We start from the raw sequence: 20546 nt of genomic DNA, 5'->3' as shown, positions 1-20546 counted from the left end.
AAAATGAACGCTAGCATATTACAAAGAAGCTTCTGCTAGTGAAGTCATAAATAACCTATAGTTGAGAATAGTTCAAAATTCTTGTGAGTATATTAACTGTGCTGAGAGGGGCGAGGAGGAAGGAGTCCATAAAATGCATTCAAGATGCTCAGCAGAGAGAGAAGAACAGGAGAAGTGATGCCCCAGAGGGGCAGTGTGCAGGCTGTCTGGATGTGTGGCCGTACTCACTGGCAGACTCGATGAACTTAGGGTAGGCGTCGTACGTGATGAGTGGAATCGGTAAGTCCCTGAAGTAGAGTTTCAGCGCGCCGGTGATGATGTTGATGTCTTCATACATGTTCACGGAGATGTCTGCTTTCTCACCATCTTGGAAGGATGGTAAAAGAGAGAAAGGTAAATATTTGCATCCACAGCACTGTTTTCATAAATGACATATTTCTGTATATACAGTTTTTAAAAATTAGCAATGCTTCAGTTCTTAGCATCAAATTCAGTACGCTAAATGGTATAAATGACTGCTTTTCTGTGAAAACCAAAATCTACTGTTTTGAATTTTCTATTCTTAAGTTATTTTTCCATGTTAATAATGGAGGGGAAAATCAGGAGAGAACTGGAGTCAACAGAAATATTTTTAAATCTCAAGCTTCTTGAGAATTCCTAGGGGAACAAAGTGGCATTGCTTTTCTCTTCTTAAAATAAACTCAGAGAACGTGACCAACAACAACAGAGTCCCTCTCAACTCACAGAAGACCCCCGGCACCGAAGCCTTATTCTCTGTACTTTTTTCTCACCCCAGGCTCCCACACAGAACGCTTGGGTCTTGCCGGAGTCGTGGAGTAGAGGAGGTGGTAAACAATAAAAGAGGAAGAAAAACACAAAGCAACACAAAAACCCTTTGAGTGTTGAAATAACAAGAAGAGAAGGGATTGCAAAACAAAGAAACACTGCAGAGGTGCTGGGCCCTGAGACCCCCAAGCAAAGCCAACCTTCCTGCAGCACGGCCTCGTCCCCACCCCTGCACAGTCAGTGCCTCCCGGGGTCAGAACACCCGGACTTCCATCTACTGAAGATTTAATGAGTGTCTACCCTAAGCTAGATCTTATGCTAGACTTCTTTTGTTCCATTGGGTTTATGGAAGATTTCTGTGGATTAAACAGCAGCCTCTTCAGCACACACATATGAGAATGGCTAAAATCCAGAACATTGGTAACGCCAAAGGCTGAGAAGGATGTGGAGTGACAGGAACTCTTGTTCACCGCTGGCCAGGGTGCAAAGTGGAGCGGCCGCTTTGGGAGACAGGCAGCGTCTCACTCAGCTGAACGTCACACTCTTGCCATAAAATCCAGCCGGGGTGCTCCCAGCTGCTTACTGAAAGGAACTGAAATTTATGTCCACTCAAAAACCTGACATGAGGCTTATAGAGGCTTTATTAATAATTGTCAAAAAACTGGAAGCCACCAAGACGTCTTTCAATAGGTGAATAAACTGAGGTACACTCAGACAATGGAATTTCATTCAGCTATACAATGAAACGAGCTATCAAGCCAAAAAAGACACAGAAGAACTTTAAACACAGTAAAGAAGTGAGAAGTGAGCCCGAAAAGGCTCTGCCATTCCAACTGCGTGGCGTGCTGGGAAAGGCGCACTACAGTGAGTCGGTGAGAAGGTGGGAGGCAGCAGCGGCTGGGGTGGCGGGCAGGGTGGGGTGGCCGAGGGGGGGGGGGCGGGGGCTCTGTGGTCAGGAACACTCTGCATGACACTATAACCACAGGTAACATGACTTCACACGTCTGCCAAAACCCACAGAACTGTACAAGTTAAAAAGAAAACCCTAATGTAAACCACTGACTCTGGTTAGCAATACTGCATCGATACTGGTTCATAAACTGTAACAAAAGTATTGCAGTGATGCGAGATGTCAACAGGGGAAGCTGTGGGCTCCGGCACAAGGGGAGGGGCAATCTCGGCACTTTCTGCTCAATTTTTTGGGTAAATCCTCAAACAACTCTAGAGGCTTTTTTTTTTAAGCAGCCTCTTTTAAAATGCAAATACAGACACTCATATTCGAGTGTGAATCAGATCATCAGTGCCCTTCTTTCATACTTGGGTGGAAGCCTTACACTGCAACAGTACAAATTGGGAGAGAGTGCTTTCTAGAAGGGACTGGCAATGCGGACGGCTTCATTAGGGGCCCCGGGCAGCAGGGAGGTGCTGGGGGCCTAAGGAACTGCAGAAGGGGATGCAATGGCAGAAGGAAGACAGAAAAATGACAAAGGCAAGGATCAGCTCTGTCAAAATTTTTACTCAGAAAAAAATTTTCTTCTGTGTTTTTTCTGAGAACCCAGACTTCAAATATCCTTTCTCATTATTGGCTAAAGTACAATTTCTTGTTTGGAAAGTAAAGTCACAATTCTTAGAGTTCAGCTACGTGATAGTATTAAACAAAATTTGGAGGCTGGTCTGGGAATCTTCTACCATCCATATAATTCCTTCTGTGGCAAAACACTGTGCTCCTCACCCCTCAGTCCCTTTCCCTCACTGACTCCTCTCTAAGCCGCAGCACCTCGACGAGGCCCCCGCCTTAAGCCTCTGCACAGACTCCACTGCTGTCAGGGCCTCCACAGGTCCTGTTTCTTTGCTGCCCAACCAATACACAGCCAGCTCCTATTCACCCTTTGAACTTTGGCATAAATATTTCTCCTCTGGGAAAGCCTCTTCTGACCTCCAGCACCCCTGCCCCCAACCCTAACAGACTGGGTTAAGTTCCCCAGTTATTAGTGTTTTCCTGTATGGCATCTATTAAAATACAGTCAGTACCACTGTGTGGTTATTATCTCACGTGAGCCCTCCACCAGTGCGAGGGCGAAGCGCAAGTGGTCAACTGCTGTATCTAAAGTAAAAAACGTGGTGCCTGGTACACAGCAGCTGTCACAGAAACATTTTTGAGTTAACGAACCAGTGCAAATGGACTTTAGAAAGCTAGAAGCCCAAAATATTAACACTCTGGGACTTACTATATTATTCTTAAACGGGTTCCTTTAAAACCTGCTTTTTAAAAAGAATCTATCTTCTCTTACATTGATTGTAAAGTAAAATAAACGCACTCTGTGACCTGGTTTCTAGAGACCACATCCCAAGTCGGGCTCTGAAGCAGCAGCGAGACTGCAACGTCCTCCGTCCCCAACTGCTTTTACACCTGCAGCCTTTGGCTCCGTCCAGCCGGGGCTCTCCTGCGAGGGGCTCTCCTGAGAGGGGCTCTCCTGCGTGGGACTCTCCTGGGAAGGCTCGGGGTCCGTACTGGCTCTGACCCTCCCACCGACCCCTCACTGTGACAGTCACACAGACATCTGCTGCTCTACCCGAAGACGGAACGTGGCGGGGCTGCAACGGCACGTGCTGCCCCGGGAGCTGGTGTTCCATTCAGTGAGCATCTCCTAAGTGAGGGGAGACTTTCCAAGTTCTGCCCTTTTACTTTGATGCTAGAATTGAATGAGTTCCTTCTAGCATTCTATGGATCCTGCATTTTTCCCCAGTGGATCTCATTATTTCAGGGTTATTAAGCCTCCCGGAAGTGACCACCTGGCCCCGAGGGTGTGGCTGTGTGGAGCCCAGGTGAGCTCTTCGAGATTTTTGAAATCCGTTATTAGTACTTTCAGGGCACAAAAAGATTGCCTTGTATTTTTAATGAGAGGAGACTGCAACTTATTTTCTTTCTGGGCCCCATGGAAACATTCGGTTTCTTTGCCAGTGTGAGTTATTTTTGAGAATCCTTGCCAGTGGCTGGGAATGGACATGCTCAGTCGCTACCTTCTAGAGAAAAAAAAATGGCTCTTTCATCTCCAATTAAGCATTGATTTAGAGCTATTTAAAAAAATTTTTTAATATAAAATCCTTACCCGAGGACATGTTTTCATTGCTCTTTTTAGAGAGAGAGGAAGGGAGAGAGAAAACCATCAATGAAAGTGAGAAGCATCGACCAGTTGCCTCCCACACACACTCGGATCTGGGACTAAACCCACAACCCAGGCATGTGCCCTGACCTGGAATCAAATCTGCAACCTTTGGTTACGGGACGATGCTCCGACCAACTGAGCCACACCGGCCAGGGCTGATTGGGGGTTATTCCTGACGCTTATTTGGATTTAACATACCGTTACTTCCCTTCATTTTCCTTGATTTTATTAAATACTTGGGTTGGCCTAGATTTCCTCACATTATGTTGGTAATAACACTTATTTCTGTCTTCTGCCCCTGTTGGCTGTAAGAGCTTTGTGATGGGAGAGGAATATATACTTGCAAAGGAAAGAGGCTCTTTAAAATGTCACCAGCCTCAATCTGTTCCACTCCCTGTATTCAAGGTTATAGGTCTTCTAGTACGTAAGGACAAACTGGAGAATTGTGGGAACAAATCTGAATTTATATGTTAGAGACAGTAAGCCCACTGAGCTCTTCTTTGGCCGGGCCCCTCTTCCCACGGTGGGACGGAGCTTCCGCCAGAAGGTCCTCAGCTCCTCTCAGCTTCCTGTCCTGACACAAGAGTCAGGACTTGGGTCCCCACTGAGTTGAAGGTGATGAGGACGCTTGGAACACAGGCTGAGGTAGAGAGGGGCCCCTCAAACCTGGTTGCTCGGAGCTCTGCAATGGCTTAGGCCCCACCACTCCCATTTCTCCGTGCTGTTTTCGGTAAATTTAATTGCTTTGCATATATTTTGATAGATTGCCCTGGATATTCAAATACTTGTAATATAGTTAAATTATATAACTTTCTCACCTTGAAATTTAACACTTTAATACTTACAATTGATAAAAATAATTTAAAAAAATTGTAAGCCAAGTCTTTTTATTTGGTATAACAAGCATCAATGATCTAGAAAAATAATGCACGGAATAACATAAATATTGTGCCTTTTTGGCAAAGAGTATTATTGCCCAAAGTTAGTGAACAGGCCGAAGAACATACCTCTGTCAAAAGCCATCTTGACATCTTCAATTAGGTCACTAAATCCTGACACGCGGTACAGGCCTTCAGAACTAAGACCTGCAAAACGAAGCAAGGGTGCTAATTAGTCTCTTCGGAATCATGCCTTTTCTTTAAATTTTAACTTCTTGCCATACTTTAAGCTGGGGAAATAATGTGTCAGAAAGAATGATAAAATATACGTGTTTAAAAATCTCTTCACACTTTTCTCCTAAAATAAACCCATTTCACTCACCGCTTTCTGACTCCGACCTACTGTCACCCGGGTATTTGTGAGCTGGCTCATCACTTTGTCTAATTAGATCAAATATGTTAAGTCTTAAGGGAAATAATTCATCACCTCAATTACACCATAAGTTCTTTTACATAACACAAGACTCAGATAAACTATATTAATAGGCCTGTAGCAGTTTTCCCCAAGTGAGAAAGAATAATTAGGGTGCAGCTCTGGTTTCTGGCCTAGGACAGTTTTAATGGAGCATTACACCTTTGCATCTTGGACCCAAGAAAAATATATAAAAATCTGAAAAATGAATGGTATCTACATGTCAAATTTTATAGACTTGAAACATCATCCATAAATATACTTTCAGGCACATTTCCTATAACTGGTTAAATGTACCTAAATGGACCTTGAACTCAAGCTGTTTAATTCCTTGTTAAATTAACTCATTTCAGATCATTTGCCATCTGAAATCGCACCCCCATCACTGTTGGAAGACAACCGGTGGGTGCGGTGAGGCACCCAGAACAGCAGCAGCACCGGGACTGGCCCTCGTGGTGAAGTGCACGGGCAGAGCCACCCCGGAAGCACCTCACCTCTAGACTCAATTTCCCTGATGCACATGTCCACCACCATCGGCCGCTTAGTGATGCGGGCTTTCACGAGGGTTGTGAGGTCACAGCTGTACACCTTCTTGACGTGTTTCAAGTCTGGCTTGCAGTCATTTGGGACCATCTTGGAACACTGCTTATGGACGTTCAAACCACAATCTGGAAAAAGAATGGAGACAGAAAAAGTTCATTATTGTTGTAGGGTACTGGGCATGCCAGACTATTTATTTTAGCAAAAGATACTCCAGCTTGCATTAGGTTTAAAAAAAAGACTAGCTTCCAGCAGCTCCTATTCTTCCCATCTCTTCTCTTGCAAAGTCTTTTGGGTTTTATGTCAGAAGACCAAACTTCTAACTCAGGTTTCACCATTTACTTGCTGTATGACCTCAGAATTCCAGCCAAACCAAAACAAGCCAAATTCCTAAGTGTTTAATTAAATGTCTACAAAATGGAATGTTATGCCAATTAGCCCACTAAAATTTTATCCATTTAAAGTTACATAAAAATATACTCATTGTGGGGTATAACAGCATTTTAACACATTTGTACGAGGAGGAATTAGACCTCCGGAGGGTATCCTGGGGCCCTTTTAAAATGGTGCTACTCGTATTTATATTTATTCTTGATCCTTTATATATAAAACATATAGTTAATCGAGTAGCTAAAAACAGCCATAGTTATTATTTGGTACTACTATCATCACCAGCTTACTAAGGCCAAACACGATTCTAAGTGCTTTACAATTATTACTTCATTTAAACTCACGAAACTCTATGAAATGGGTACTATTACTCTTCTTGTTTTATAAACCTTATCAAACCAAGCACATAGTTGTTAAGACATTTACCCAAGGTCGTGCATCTAAAGTCTGTGGGGAGCTGAGAGTCAAGCCTACAATGACTCGGGAGTCCATGGTCACAACACCTACCCCCTGGTGCCTCTACTGAAATTACTCCTTTGCTTTGTAATTTTCCTGGGTCGTAACTTCTGAGATGCTAGAACCTAAATATTTCTAGTTAGTATATATTTTCAACGAGAGTAAGGAATGGAGAGGAATAGAAATATTTTCTTAGGTTGGACTGAAGAGTGATAAACCACTGCTGAATAATTGAACTAAAATAAATGTCATCTCTACGTTTTTAAAAGCGTAACATATTTGTTTTCAAGTTCATGAAAACCTGATGCTGACCTCTTGTAGATCTGGTCCCGGTGGGGCACACACCGTTTACAACCAGGCCTTAATAACGCCGCTGGTCATCACGTGCAATCCCACAACAACTGACTGTCTGCGTCCTTGGACAGCTGCAGTTGTGCGTGCTGTTTCAGCAGAAAGGGGAGCACAACACTGACCCCACAGAAGTGTTACCCAAATTAATGAACCAGTGCGTTCGAGGTGCTCTGCACATTATAAAATGTCAGACAAACACTGGTGATCATCTTTATTATTATGGCTTTCTGTAATGCTGCAATCCAGTCATACATGGCAGTACAGTGCTTACACGTAAATAAATTGTAACTGTTCACCATGGCGTCATTGTATTTCCGAGACAACACCCTGGAAGCCTGTCCTGTGTGAGCCCTGGGGCTGTCACATGGCGGCACCACAGTTGGCTTGCAGACAGAAGCTAAGCTGAGCTCCAGGCCCATCCTGTCTGTCAGACTGACTGCCTCTAAGTCCTGAAGCACTTGGATGTCGGGGGGTTACAGACGCTTCCTCACCTCTGGTCGTCTTAATACATTTCATTTACATAAAGGTGTCTCCAAATACGCACATCATTTTTCTCTGGCTGCTCTTACTGTATTTGGTGAGCTTTCAGCCACTAGTTTTTCAAGTATTTTTTCTGTCCCTCTTCGTCCTCTTCTGGGACTCCGACAACACAAAAGTTAAATCTGTTACTGTCCCACAGGCCTCAGTTCACTTTTACAAATCTATTCTCTCTCTCGTTTGAATGAGATCATTGCTATTGACCTACAAGTTCACTGATTTCTTCCTGTCCTCTACATTCTGCCACTGAGTGCATCCAGTGAGTCTGTTAGTACATTTGTGGTTCTAAAATTTCCATTTAGTTCTTTTTTACATTTTTATTTCTTTCCTGATACATCCTATTTTTATCTGTTTTAAGAATGTTCATAATTGCTCGTTGGAGCATTTTTGTGGTAGCTGCTTCTCTTGTCTGGTAGTTCCAGCATCTGTGCCATCTCAAAATTGGTGTTGGTTAGGTTGGGTTTTTTTTCCAACTGAGTTGAGATTTTCCTGGTCCAAGGTATGAAGTGTAATTCTGAACTGTATTGTGGGTATTTTGAGTGTTACGGACTCTGGTTCCTATTGAAATCTTCCATTTTAGCTGGTAGGTAAACTTTAGATTTAGAGTATACATTCTGGCCTCCATTCTGGCTCACTTTTTCAGGCCATGGCTCAAATGTCAACCTCTGGTTATGGAGCCCTAGTAATGTTTACATGGTGTTGTTTTGCCTGCCCCACGTGTATGTCACCCAAACGGCAGGACTCTCCCCTACATGCTGGGGAGGACAGGGCCACCGCCTCCCAGTTACTGCAGGGTGGGGATGGAAGTTGGGTTTGCTCACCAACCTGGCTGAGGATGAGTAGGCACTGAAAACAGTTTTGTTTACGGTCCCGGCTGTCTCATTAACGCAGGTGAGGGGTGAAGGCAAGGCCCTACCCACACACTTGGGCTGAGAGGGTCCTGCTGCTACTACAGAAGTGGGTGAGGATGAGAGTCAGGATCCCACCCACAGGCTCAGCCAAGTGGGGGTACCAGTTTCCTCTGCAATATGGTGATGGAAAACAGAGCTCCACGCAGACACACAGGAGAGAGATGCAGCCTTGTTATTGAGGGGCCATGGGGGGCGGTGGGAAACAGGGCTCTACCGACAGACGGCTGCTGCACGTTCACAGGGGAGGGGTAGTGGTCAGCTTTTTCACAGCGTTCACCTGGAGAATGGTGGCTAAGAGATTTCTGTTCCACTGAACTATGCTTTTCCCAGGGTTTCAGCCAGGGAGAGCAGGCTTTCCTTGGGATTCTCTTTTGTCTGTGCCTGTTGGCATTTAAGGGTAGTGAGTTTTTCTAATGCCCGAGCTAGAAAACACAGGAGGTTAAAAAACAAAAATAAAATCCAAAACACCATGAGGTAATTTGCTGGTGGGTTCCTTGAGTCCTGAGGTCCCTAGTTGGCCTTCATTCTTTTCTGCGGCTTTCAGAGTCTTCTGATAGGGGAGGCATGTATTTTGTCCAGGGAATTGTGTTGTTATTGTGAGGGGAAAAAATGAAACCTATTTATTCATCTTGTCTAGAAAAAGAAAAACTCTTACATAGTATTTCCCAAGTATAGAAGTCAGCAAAACTTCCTAATCTAATAATAATGTTGATGTGCCTCCTACTTCTTAAGTGGGTACATGGTAGTCACAGATCCAGCTGGAAAGGGCTGTTGGCAACCACCTATCCCAGGGCACTTCCCAATGACAGTAAAACAAAGTCACTTGGCCAGAAAGTGGAGATTTAAACCTTGGATTCCTGGTTCCCTGCCTGTGCTCTGCCCACTGAGGGAGATGCACCATGGACTCTGAGTTAGTTTTTAGGGTTGGAGGTGAACTTGCTATTCTCAACCTCTTATTCAATAATGTGTATTACACCCACTATTTGTTGCATATACTTCAGTTTAAAAGATACTGCCATATTTTACTGTTTTATATATGTGTATATACATATATATATATATATATATATATATATATATATATATAAATGATTGATTTGGCAAAGACTTTTGAAAAGCAGTGATAAAACCTACTCATTATATTGTTGTTTTGTTGTATTCTCTCCCTTTGTATAAACTCTAAATGAAAATCCAGTAGAAAGCAAAATAGTAAAATTTTGATGCATCCACATAGTATCAAAACATCTGGTGGCACTGATGGTCTGATGTTAATACTAATGTTTTCTCTTTGAATATTGGAAGTTCTCTACCATTGTAAACATCCTCAGGGTCCTAAGATTTCTGTCCAGATGGGCTGCCTTTCCCCAGGGCTTTGGCTAGGAAGAGCAAGCTTTCCTTGGGATTATTTTTTGTCAGCGCTATTGGCATTGATGGGCTGTGGGCTCTTCTGGTGCCCACATAATTCTCCTCTAATGCCCCGATCATTTGTGACTCAGTGAAAACTGGATGGACTGATGACAGAGCTTAGATTTAGGTAAATAAGGGAGAGGAAAATGATTTTTAAACTGATCTTCTTTCTTCCATTTGAATAAAATTAAACTATGGGTCAATATGTTGTGCCCGGTACTATACATGTCAATGGTCAAATTTTTGGCAGGACTGGACAAGAAGTTCTTCTGAAGACCAAAGGACAGGGCAAAGTCATTAAAATAAAGCATCTTTATGCCCTTAAGTTCACAGTGCAATATACCAGCTCTGAGCTTGCTCTGAAAATTGCTGCTTCAAGGACTAGCAGTATATCAATATTTCAGTTGGCCATTAAGAGTTTATTTGGTTTTCACACTTATTTATTAAAGTCATATAGCTCCTATACAGTTCCATTTCTCCCAGGGAAGATCTACACTGTAAATGAAAAACAAAAGTCCATAAAAAAATCTTTCATTTGTTGCATCTCTTGGTTTGGTAGGTTATTTTTATGTTACAATTAAACTACATTTCCCTCTCCCAATTATTCAGTTAATAAGCACAGAATAAACATATAAAAGGAAGAATAAAGATTTCAAATCATGCTTTATTCTGTCCTTTATTAATGAACTATTGGTATTATATAGGCTGCTAACTTTAGGCTACTCAAATTTTCTTTAAAAGACATAATGTATGCTTCATATTTAGAAAGCATAGAAATCTACTTTTTGAAATAAATAGCTTATATTATGTACATTCTATTGATAGGATTAATGGGCAATGCTAATGTGTTTTGAAAGTAACTGATTCATTTTTTTCTATGAGTGTTCATATTTTAAATAATTGCAGATAAAAATCCTATTTTTAAACATATTTCTTAGTTGCCCACCCCTTCCATCCAGAAAAAGTGGAAATACCTATTTCTAGTATACATCAGAAGTCACATAAGCAAAATTAGGGCAAATACCTTGTTCTTCAGGATATTTATAAAAATACTACTTTCAATTAAAAGGGGGCTACATAGAAGTTTTAAGCGAGTCTAACCAATTTCTTCTTGGCTTACAAGGAGAAATGTGACATTTCAGGTATAGTCACATTTAATCAGAGGAGTAAATAAATAAAAAGCATTGCTTCCATTTCCTTCCTTCAGCCTAGAAGTTAAAAGTTTGTGTATTTGAAGCAACAAATACATCTTATTATTAGGAAAAAAACAGCTGCCATTTCCTTTTGGGGGCTGGCAGTAATGATAATACACTGGAAAAATGAAGTCACTTTAATAAATGACCAATGCTAAGTCGATATGTCTGATTCACACAAAATTGTCTGGCTATTTTCTTAGAATATTCTGGTAAGGCTAAAATGAAAGCAATTCAGCAATGCTAGTAGAACAGTCTTTTTGGATGGCAGGGATGTTTGGCCATCTCAATGATTATATAGATAATAATAACAATAATAATATTACTTTAACCTGTCAGCTTTTCATAAGGAAGGGAAAAGTGGTTTGGGAAACTATTCTATCTGAGCAATGATGACCCTTTGAACTTTACTTTTTCATAAAGATTGTAGTAGGAGGAGCGGCACTCCCATTCTGCAGTTAGATGCTCTCCTGTATATCATTTTACTCACTTTAAAGAGGTGAGGAGACAATCCCGAATGTCTACTATGGAACCCTGTGGTGGGGGGCTGAAAAGATCCTATCCGGTGTGCTCACATCACCCCGGAGGCTCTACCAGCTGTCCCCGTCGGCTGTGGAGTGTGTAGCAGCAAGCCTGGAGTTTTGAGGCCTTGCCTGCTATTAGCTGGATTCAGTCTGATTCCTACAGCAACTCTGCCAGTCTGGTGATTGCAACCCCACCCAACATTTTATATGATGTTAAAAAAAAAAGAGGGGGGTGGTGGGATACAAAATTGCTGCTTTGGCAAACACTCCTTTAAAAATTCCTGACAAGCTCTGTGCCTTGGTGGATTTTGAAAAAGAAACCAGAACAAAGCAAGCTGTCTTAGGGATCAAAAGCAGATAAATACATCTCTCTTTTGACAGGCAGTAAGCTTGCCATTTTCCTTTGGAAGTATAATAATAATATCTTTAATGTGCAGTGGCTAGTACATTAGTTTCCTATTGCTGCTGTAACAAATTACCTCAAACTCAGTGGCTGAAAACAACATGAGTCTGTCGTCATGTAGTTCTTGGAAGTCACAAGTCCAAAATCAGTGTCACGAGGCTAAAATCAAGGCCTTGGCAGGCCCATGTTTCTTCTGGAAGCTCTAATGGAGAATCTGTTTCTTTCCTTTGCTGTTTCCAACTTCCAGAGGCTGCCTGCATTCCTTGGCTCCTGGCCCCCTTCCTCTGTCTTTAAGGCCAGAGGCACAGCATCGTCTCTCCTTCATGCCCTCTGCTTCTGTCCTTACATCTTTTCTCTGGCTTGGCCTCTCCTGCCTCCCTCTGCTGTTCCCCTGTGACAGTGATTACATTGGGCTCACCCCACAATCCTGAGACATGTTCCATCTCTAAATCTGTAACTTCATCCCACAGTCCCTTATGCCAGGAAAGGTAACATACTCTCAGGTTCTGAGGATTAAGAGGAAGAAATCTTTGGGGAGTCACTGTTTAGCCCACGAGTTAGTTCTCTAAGTTCTTAATTCTTCACAGTGTGTTTTAGAGAAAGTGGATGGTCAGGATGAGCCACTTCATACCTAAGAATCCCACTGTCAATCCAAATATCATTAGTCATCACAGAAAACAGAAGTAATGCAAACACCAAGTTTCCACACTGAAAATAACGAGCTGACTTGTTCTTATATTATACAGTAATATGGTTCAAATCACACACAGTAATGCTTTTAAGGACAAGATATAAGATGAAAAAAATCTCCTCAAGGCTTTTCTTTCAATCCCTGACCTCTACTCCTCACAAGAGGTGAAGGTTATCGATGTAGGCGGCTGTGGGAGAGAGTGAATCATGTTCTTTCTCCTTTTCTTTACACCATCACTACCATGGTGTTCCAAGACATTTCTTTCAATCATGACTTGTGAATGTGGCGTATTGACAGATTCTTCACAGGTGTTGTACCTGTTCTCTTCTAATAGGTGACTCAGAATTCTTACTCAATGGCCTTCACTCTTTCAAAAGTAAACGACACACACTCTAGTGAAAGAAAAGCTTTTAAGTTAGTGACAGCAATAAAGTGTTTAAAAAACTGTTGCAGAGTCTCAGCTGGTCAAGGTTGTGTCATAAGGCAACCCACGCTTATTAAATTGAGACTGTCACTCCTTGAGCAAGTGGAAAGGTGACTCCATTTGCTATGGAAAAACTACAACAATGCAGATGGTCTGAACACCACCACTTTATCAACACTGCATGACCCACCGGGTTCCCCTCCAGCTCAAAGGCTCAACCATAGCCTTCCCAAGGATGGCTCCTCACACTGACTCTGGTAACCACAGGCCAGAATGGGAACATTGTTTTCATTTACTCCCTGGGCAGAGACTCGCATATGGAGGGGTCATCCCTCTAGAATAATGGAGGAGTTAGACTGGATCCGAGCCGAGACTCTCCCTAAAGGACAGACACCACTGCAGAGGTTGAAGTCAACACACGGGGAATTCTCGTGCAGGTCCTTGAATGGGTTTGGCCAGTGCTATATGCCTGAACTTTGTCATGTCTTAGTGATACTAAGGGAATAATGACAGAAAAGAGGGTGATCTGAAACATTCATTTGCAATGCATATTGTACCTTGATATTAAAAAACACAGTTCAGAAATAAGAACAACCAGAACCCAGAAGTTTCTTCACAGAATGGACAACAAAAAGATTGCATTAAAAATCATGCCACAAAAGAAACATGGATTTTTACAGTGATTTGACAGAATTACTATAGTTACCATTTTTAAATACTTTACTCTTAGTATACATACATTTTTAGTGTTAAGCTTCATGCTAAACAATATGTAAGAAGATATTTTTCAGTTTTACAATTTAAATAGCGGAAAGAAACTTCTAGGACCAAACACTATGCATTTAAAATTTAAGTGGCTATCTTGAAGCTTATGCTAGAATTTAGGGTAGTTTGAATACATGGCCAATACTCTGTGTAGTTGTTATATACAAATGAATTTCACATGATGTGAATAACCACATATATCATACAGCATTTCAATAAATACCTCAGCTGGTTATTTCTTTATGTGTAAATCTCAGAAATTTCTAAATTTAAACCCCAAAACACTATGGTCATGCTCTATAAAAAAAGATCTGGCTTATTCAAAATTTCAAAATGTCACAAAATACTAGTGACTAAGTGGTTTTTCAGAATTTGGTAACCCTCTCTGAAGATAAATTCACAGATTTTTAAAGCTTCAATTTGATTTCACAAAAATTTAGCAAGGACAATCCAGCTTAGCGAGTTATCTTTAAAATTCAGTTTCCATGGCAACAATCACAGGTCCCTGTATACTGCTTTTTTAAAAAAATCATTTTTATAAATTTAGTTCTTGCAACATCAAAAGCAACAGTTAAATATAACTGCCTTACTTTTATCTTCTTTTATCAGACTTTTTGAACGCGCTGACTTCTCTCTTTTTAATGGACTAACACACCAGATCCCTTGCCTGCTGTTCATTAAGTACAAGCTTAAGGGCAGATAAAACTCCAATTTCCAGAGTGGCTGCCTGGAAACCCAGACTGCTGCATGTGTGTTACGAGCAAACCAGGATCCAGCCCGTTGTGCGTAACAGCAAATCTCCTTATAACTCCCTCCGTATAACTCCCCAGCTTACTCGACAAGGTGAGAGGGAGGAGCTCTTACCTGCACATTTCACCCCCTGAGCAATGAGCCCCCACATGAAGTTGGCACAGTATTCACACCAGTGCGGCCCTCTGAACGTGTGGACCTGCAAGAGAGTAGAGACGAGTGGCCAGAGGGAAGCACACGGGTGAGGAGGCTGTCCCCTGCCACGGTGCTAACACACAGACAAGCCGCAGTCAGTACTGTGGAGGCGTGACATGATGATTACATTTGGCAAAACCCTAGTTGAGTAAAACTGACAAGCAGTTAAAATTTCTTTCAGAGTTTGATTTCCTCTTCCTTTTAGAGATGGTGGTAAATCAAATTTACTGCAATTTACTTTTGAAAATAATTTCCACATGGGAATTTTCCAACTGTTCCCTCCAGCTGCGGGCAGCCTCATGTGTGTGCTCTACAAACACTGGCATTTTTCGAGCACCACGACACGAGGAAGCACAGGGAGCAATGTCGAGTGTGTCCGGGTCCTGAGAAGGATTCTGCCGGAGACCCACCTTCTGTCCCCTGTGACCACAATTAGGGACACAGGTGTTGCAGGTGATCCTTAGTGACTGGTCACAACTGAATCATCAAAAAGGGCCAATTTCTCTTCAAAACTACTTGACACTTATGTTAGTGAAGAGAATGGATATATTTTATAAATTACAGTTAGTCAGGAATGCTGTTTCAGGGTAGGAATTATTCAGTAATCATTCCAGCTCATAAAGGTTGTGCTGCATTTGATTCCTTTATCCCAAAGAAAGAGATCCAGAGAAGAACGGACTCCAGTGCCAAGACACCCACAGAGTTCTCTGCACAGGAAAGGGAAGGGATCCCACCTTAGCTCAGATGGAAAAACATTGGTCAAACAGGAAAGCAAGGAACCCAAACCCCAGACATTAGAGACCAAAAGGAATGAGTATCAATAACGCTTTAAGATTTCTGAGCAAATACTGGCTGAAAATGCACTCAAGAAGTAAGTTAGCAGAAAAGTGAGAACGACCAAGGAAGTCATTAAGCTGTATCAAGTTACATTTACTTGTGATAATTATTTATATGATTCCCTCCTGCAGAAGACAGGAATACAAGAGAATGGATATCAGAGTGTGACAATTTGATTCTAACATAGTATCTGCCAAAACAGCTACTGCAAATAATGAAATTCACAGCTAAAACTGTCATTTTTATTACTATTCTATTTATGTATCAAATAGGTCTTAGAAACCAAGGAAATGATTTTTAAGAGGTGGAAGTATAGTTTTATATATATAAAACTCATTTCCTCAAACTTAAGATGCTACTGAATGTAAGACTTACACTAAATTTAAGACACATGCAGAGTGGGGCACAAGTAGGCTTAGTTATTCATATGAAAAAATACAATAATTAATAAATAATAATGTAAGAATAAACTGTTTCCTGTACTCACAAACGTAAACCTACTTTTGCTTCACCCTGTATACTCCATTTAGGAAAACCATGTCAATTAAATTATGACAAGCCACTGATTATAAGATAAATGCCAATCTGAGAGATGTTAAAGTGAAAAAAGAGTACATATTAGAATCAATGAAATGTGGTATATCGTAATTCCATATACTACTACTGGCAAAATATCCATATGCAATGGATAACCTGGGGTTCATTCCAGTAGGTATGTGCTTGTAATTCTCGTTACTGCCAAGTGAGCCTGAGTACTAAACATCACGTTGACTTTGAAAAGGAGGTCACAATCCCTTTCATGTCTTTTATAGAAAAGCATCAGGAATGCAGACACAGTTGCTTCTGGATTGTTAATGATGTTCAGAGTCCATACACTGAAAGTATTTCCTGAAGTTCCTGAAGCGGAGCCCAAGATCAACACTCAGATAGCCTGAGATGCCTGTGGGTTGGTCCGTGCTCCTCTGAGTGAAGAAAACCGAACAAAGTATGCAATCTTGCTTTACTCCGAGGAGAATGTGTGAAATAGATAGCACTGACTCCTAAAAAGGCTACAGAATCATACATGAATAAGCTATAGAATTGTGAAGTTATTTTTAGGGAAAGTCTCTGGGATACAAAGTAGCTTCTAGGTTGCCAGATCTCAGGAGAGTGCGAGCTCACTTACCGTGGTGAGGTTGATGAAAAGGCACTAAGAAGTGTGCGGGAAGCCCCAGTTTTGTGCCTGCCAGTTACCCCCTGGTAAAGGGTCTTAAAGTTACACTGGGAGCACAACAGCAGGGTAGGTCACGTGGGGTCACTTTGGGAAGGGCTCTTGCAAATAGCACTGAGCACTGAGATGTTCTGAGCTATTACGGAACCAATTCTCTTCCTCCCTTCATGAGAGAAGTAGTGAGTGTGGGTGGCACTTTGAAGATCTCGGGACAAGTCTTCATACTACACATGCTGAAGAAAGAGCTGGACTGTCTGAGCAGGCAAGGATCCCATGGCTGTCTCAGAAAGCAAACTTTAAGAAATTATTTACGTACTTGCTTCTTGGACAGCCTTTTTATAAAGGCATCCTGAGCGATCTGGGGCTGCTTTTGTTGTTTTTAATAATAATAATAATAATAATAATACCAGTTGGAAATTTTCTTATATAGCTCTCCAAGAAACAGTGGTAGAAATTGGCATTGAAGTTCCAGAAGCTTACACAACTATTATTTGTATAATAGGGTTTACCTGAATTCCCTCTTGAATTTTTATATCTAAAATTCTTAAATTTTGTTTTGTGGCCTCTGTGGCTGTGTGACGCTGGACTGCATTTGTACACATTGCAATACACAAATATTGCAGCCTTTTCCTCTTTTTTATTCTCCCAGAGGTCACCAACACAGAGACTTCATTCATTAATCATTTTTATTATTCATAAACATTTGCTAAGTGATGACATATACAAAAATAAAAAGGACATTGCAGGTTTCTCCCATGAAATGCACTGTGAAAATGCTAGGCTGAACTTGCGTCTCCCAAGTGCGAGGGAAGCGGGGGGGAGGGGCACTGCTCAGGTCTAAGATGCGACCCAAGAGTTGAGTGTTCCGGGGCTGGATGAGCAGGGTCAGCCAGGGGACCTGCAGAGGTGTTTGTGTTGGAGGGCACCTAGGAGAGACTGTTAGAAGGAAACCAAAGGCACAAGCATGAGCAAAACAGTGAGATGTTTAAAGAATTCCAAGGAATGGTTGGGGGTGGGAGTGGCTGGCAAGGTAGGAGATGAGAGGCACACAGGGCCTTTTCCATGCCTACAAATTCATACTTTACCTAATGAGCAAGGCAAGGCCACTGAAGATTTTGAAGGAGAGCAACACAGTCAAGGAAGGGGGAAGGGCTGGAAGACGAGGGACCGGACAGGAAGCTGTGGCAGTGGTCTGGGTGATGGACGAGATGGGTCGGAACTTAGGCAGTGGTGATCAAGAGAAGGGGCAAAGAGTTATACAGGGGCAGAGTCAACAGGGCTTGGAGACGGGGAGCACCCGGGCTGACTGTTAGGGTTTCAGGCTTGGTGACTGGGGGAGGATGGCATTAACAGAAGGAACCAAAGGAGGGGAGCAGGTCTGGAGGTGAGCTGGGAGGGAAACAATGGAGGCGGAGGGAAGGCTGACTGAAGATTTCTGTGAAACAGGAGGTAACTCATGGAGTGAGGCTCCTGAAGGCATCAAATGAAGACGGGATCCAGGGCAGAGGGATTGGCTTTGAATAAAAGGAAAATTACTTCCCCCACCCCACCCCAAGGTGGAGGGGAAGTGGGAAAGCAAGGCTGTGCAGGAGTGCTGGGGGCGTGCAGGCCAGAAAGCCAAGGATGTTCATAGTCTGTGGTATCTATGCATTAGGTCCCCAGTTAGTTACTAAGCCCACGAGGAGTCTGCGAAAACAGGGAAACAGGAACTGGAACAGGCCAGAAATTCAGAGAAAGGCTGCTGGACTTGAAAGCAAGCTTCTTGTCTGAACGACACAAAGTTATACTAGACCAGGGTCAAGTGCGTTAAAGAAAAAGTGACAAATACTTTCTTTGTAAAAGCGTGATTGTGCTAAATTTGAGCTTTACATGTTTTATTATGCATGCAATTTTACATAACCAGTGATGTTTATATCACGTTTTACTAGTTCAGAAAAAGATATCTTTAAAAACCGTTGGACAAATCACACAATGCAGAGGAGCCCCCCGGCTGCCCTGCCCTGCCTAGCGCAGCGCCGCAGCCAGTTCTGTTCACTGCGTGCCGTTGCATTTGGGTTACCTGTCTTAAAGTGACTAAATCAGAATATAATGGGCACTTGGAATACAATAATTAAAAGACCAAAAGTTACGCCCTGGGTATTCTTTCTGCTTAGGAGGATGCTAAGACCCGGGCAGCATCTGGGAGGAGAGAGGCCGGAGGGGCTCTCACAGGGTCCAGGGGCTCAGGCCAGGGCCTGAGGCTGTGCGGCAGGGAGACCTCTTCCTGGACACCCCGCAGTGTCTCTGGCGGCTCTCAGGGACCCACAGCTGGTCAGCATTCAGAGAATTAAAACTACTGATGTCTTTACAACAGATGCAACCAACAGACACTCATTTAGTGACATTTTCCATGTGTCATCTTTAATAGGATTTTTAAATTCTAAATGGCCCCAGACTTGTATATCTCATAATTTGTGTCTCAGTTTTCCTGTCCCTTCTTCCCCAAGGCTGTCAGCTCTTTCTTCTCCTTCCTCATTACCTTCTCTTTTTTCCATTCCCTGATTCTTAGATGTGAATGAGGAAATCTAATAAGAGAACTTTGCTAGCACTGAATGTAAATCAAGAAAATGTGTCATCTATTTTCCCCTTAAAGTCCATTTAAAAACAACAACAACAACAACAACAACACAAACTTCTGGATTCCTGCCTGTGCTTCTTGCAGCTGAGGCTGACGGGCAGTGGGCTTGTGATGAGCGAGGTGTCAGCAGCATCTTACTTTACCCTATGGCAGCCACTAGCCTTCAGCTCGTGTTTCTCACCGGCAGAAGCTGCCTCTGTGTCTGCTGTGTACTGTACAGCCTTAATAACACACACTAGCTTATGTGGTGGGAAATATCAATTCCTTCATAAATACCACTACTTGATCAACTTACTAAAAAAGGACTTCTTTGGGGAGGGTGTTTTGGTAAGATAATCCAAAACAGCAATCAGCTTTAGTGTATAACATTATTAATGAGGTCAGGGATGGTCCTGAGCAAAGCAACCTTAAGGTGGCCTCAGACACTTGTTCTAAGCCACCTCCAAAGGTTTTGGGACATCTTGACAAATGAAACTGACAGAGTACACGGCATGAATTGTACCTTCATGAACAAAGGGCAGAGCAACTAGTTCTAAAGGCTTTGCCTCTTCTGCAACCGGAAAAAAGACCACCTTTTTACCATGGCATTTGAGATTGCTTTTCACCTGCGAAAAACTCCTTTCACATTATTCACCTTAAACACAGACACGAAAGACTGGACTCATTAATGGACCCCCATAGAGTCTGGCACAGAGAAGGCCCTGGTCAGAACTCAGCTGCAGGGGACAGACAGGGAGAGAGACGGGCAGACTCCTGAGCGGCCGCGTGGTGCAGGCTGGGTGCTGTCTAAGGGCTGTGCATCTCCTCCCCACCGACCGCGGCGAAAACCGAAGCCAGTCCCAACTGGACCCACTGTTACACTGACCAAAACCCTGGCTTCTGCTTCTCATCATGCTTCTGACATTCGTATCTTCACTTTGAATGTCAGTAATAGAAATGGCAGAAAAGAAATGCATGCCATGGAAAGAGAAAAAAAACTCCAGCCTATCTTCATTATCCCTTCCAAGCCATCATAACACTTACTCTAGAAATAAGCATGAAC

General features: G+C 42.5%; 1 protein-coding gene across 4 annotated transcripts in view; it reads right to left on the bottom strand.

Moving 5' to 3' along the window:
* Positions 1 to 20546, bottom strand: part of CHN1 (chimerin 1) — a 158341-nt gene that overhangs the window by 8262 nt on the left and 129533 nt on the right. For all 4 annotated transcript variants that reach the window (XM_028509168.2, XM_036023269.1, XM_036023271.1 and 1 more), the window contains 4 exons: positions 14760 to 14844; positions 5798 to 5971; positions 4961 to 5038; positions 229 to 366 (listed from right to left, as the gene is read on the bottom strand). In XM_028509168.2, coding sequence (XP_028364969.1) covers positions 229 to 366; positions 4961 to 5038; positions 5798 to 5971; positions 14760 to 14844 — 475 coding nt within the window. The remainder of the gene's footprint in view (positions 1 to 228; positions 367 to 4960; positions 5039 to 5797; positions 5972 to 14759; positions 14845 to 20546) is intronic.

This window comes from Phyllostomus discolor, chromosome 4 (assembly GCF_004126475.2).
Source record: "Phyllostomus discolor isolate MPI-MPIP mPhyDis1 chromosome 4, mPhyDis1.pri.v3, whole genome shotgun sequence".
Classification (NCBI taxonomy): Eukaryota; Metazoa; Chordata; class Mammalia; order Chiroptera; family Phyllostomidae; genus Phyllostomus; species Phyllostomus discolor.
The sequence above is the reverse complement of the archived record's forward strand: the minus strand, read 5'-3'. Positions and strand labels throughout refer to the sequence as shown.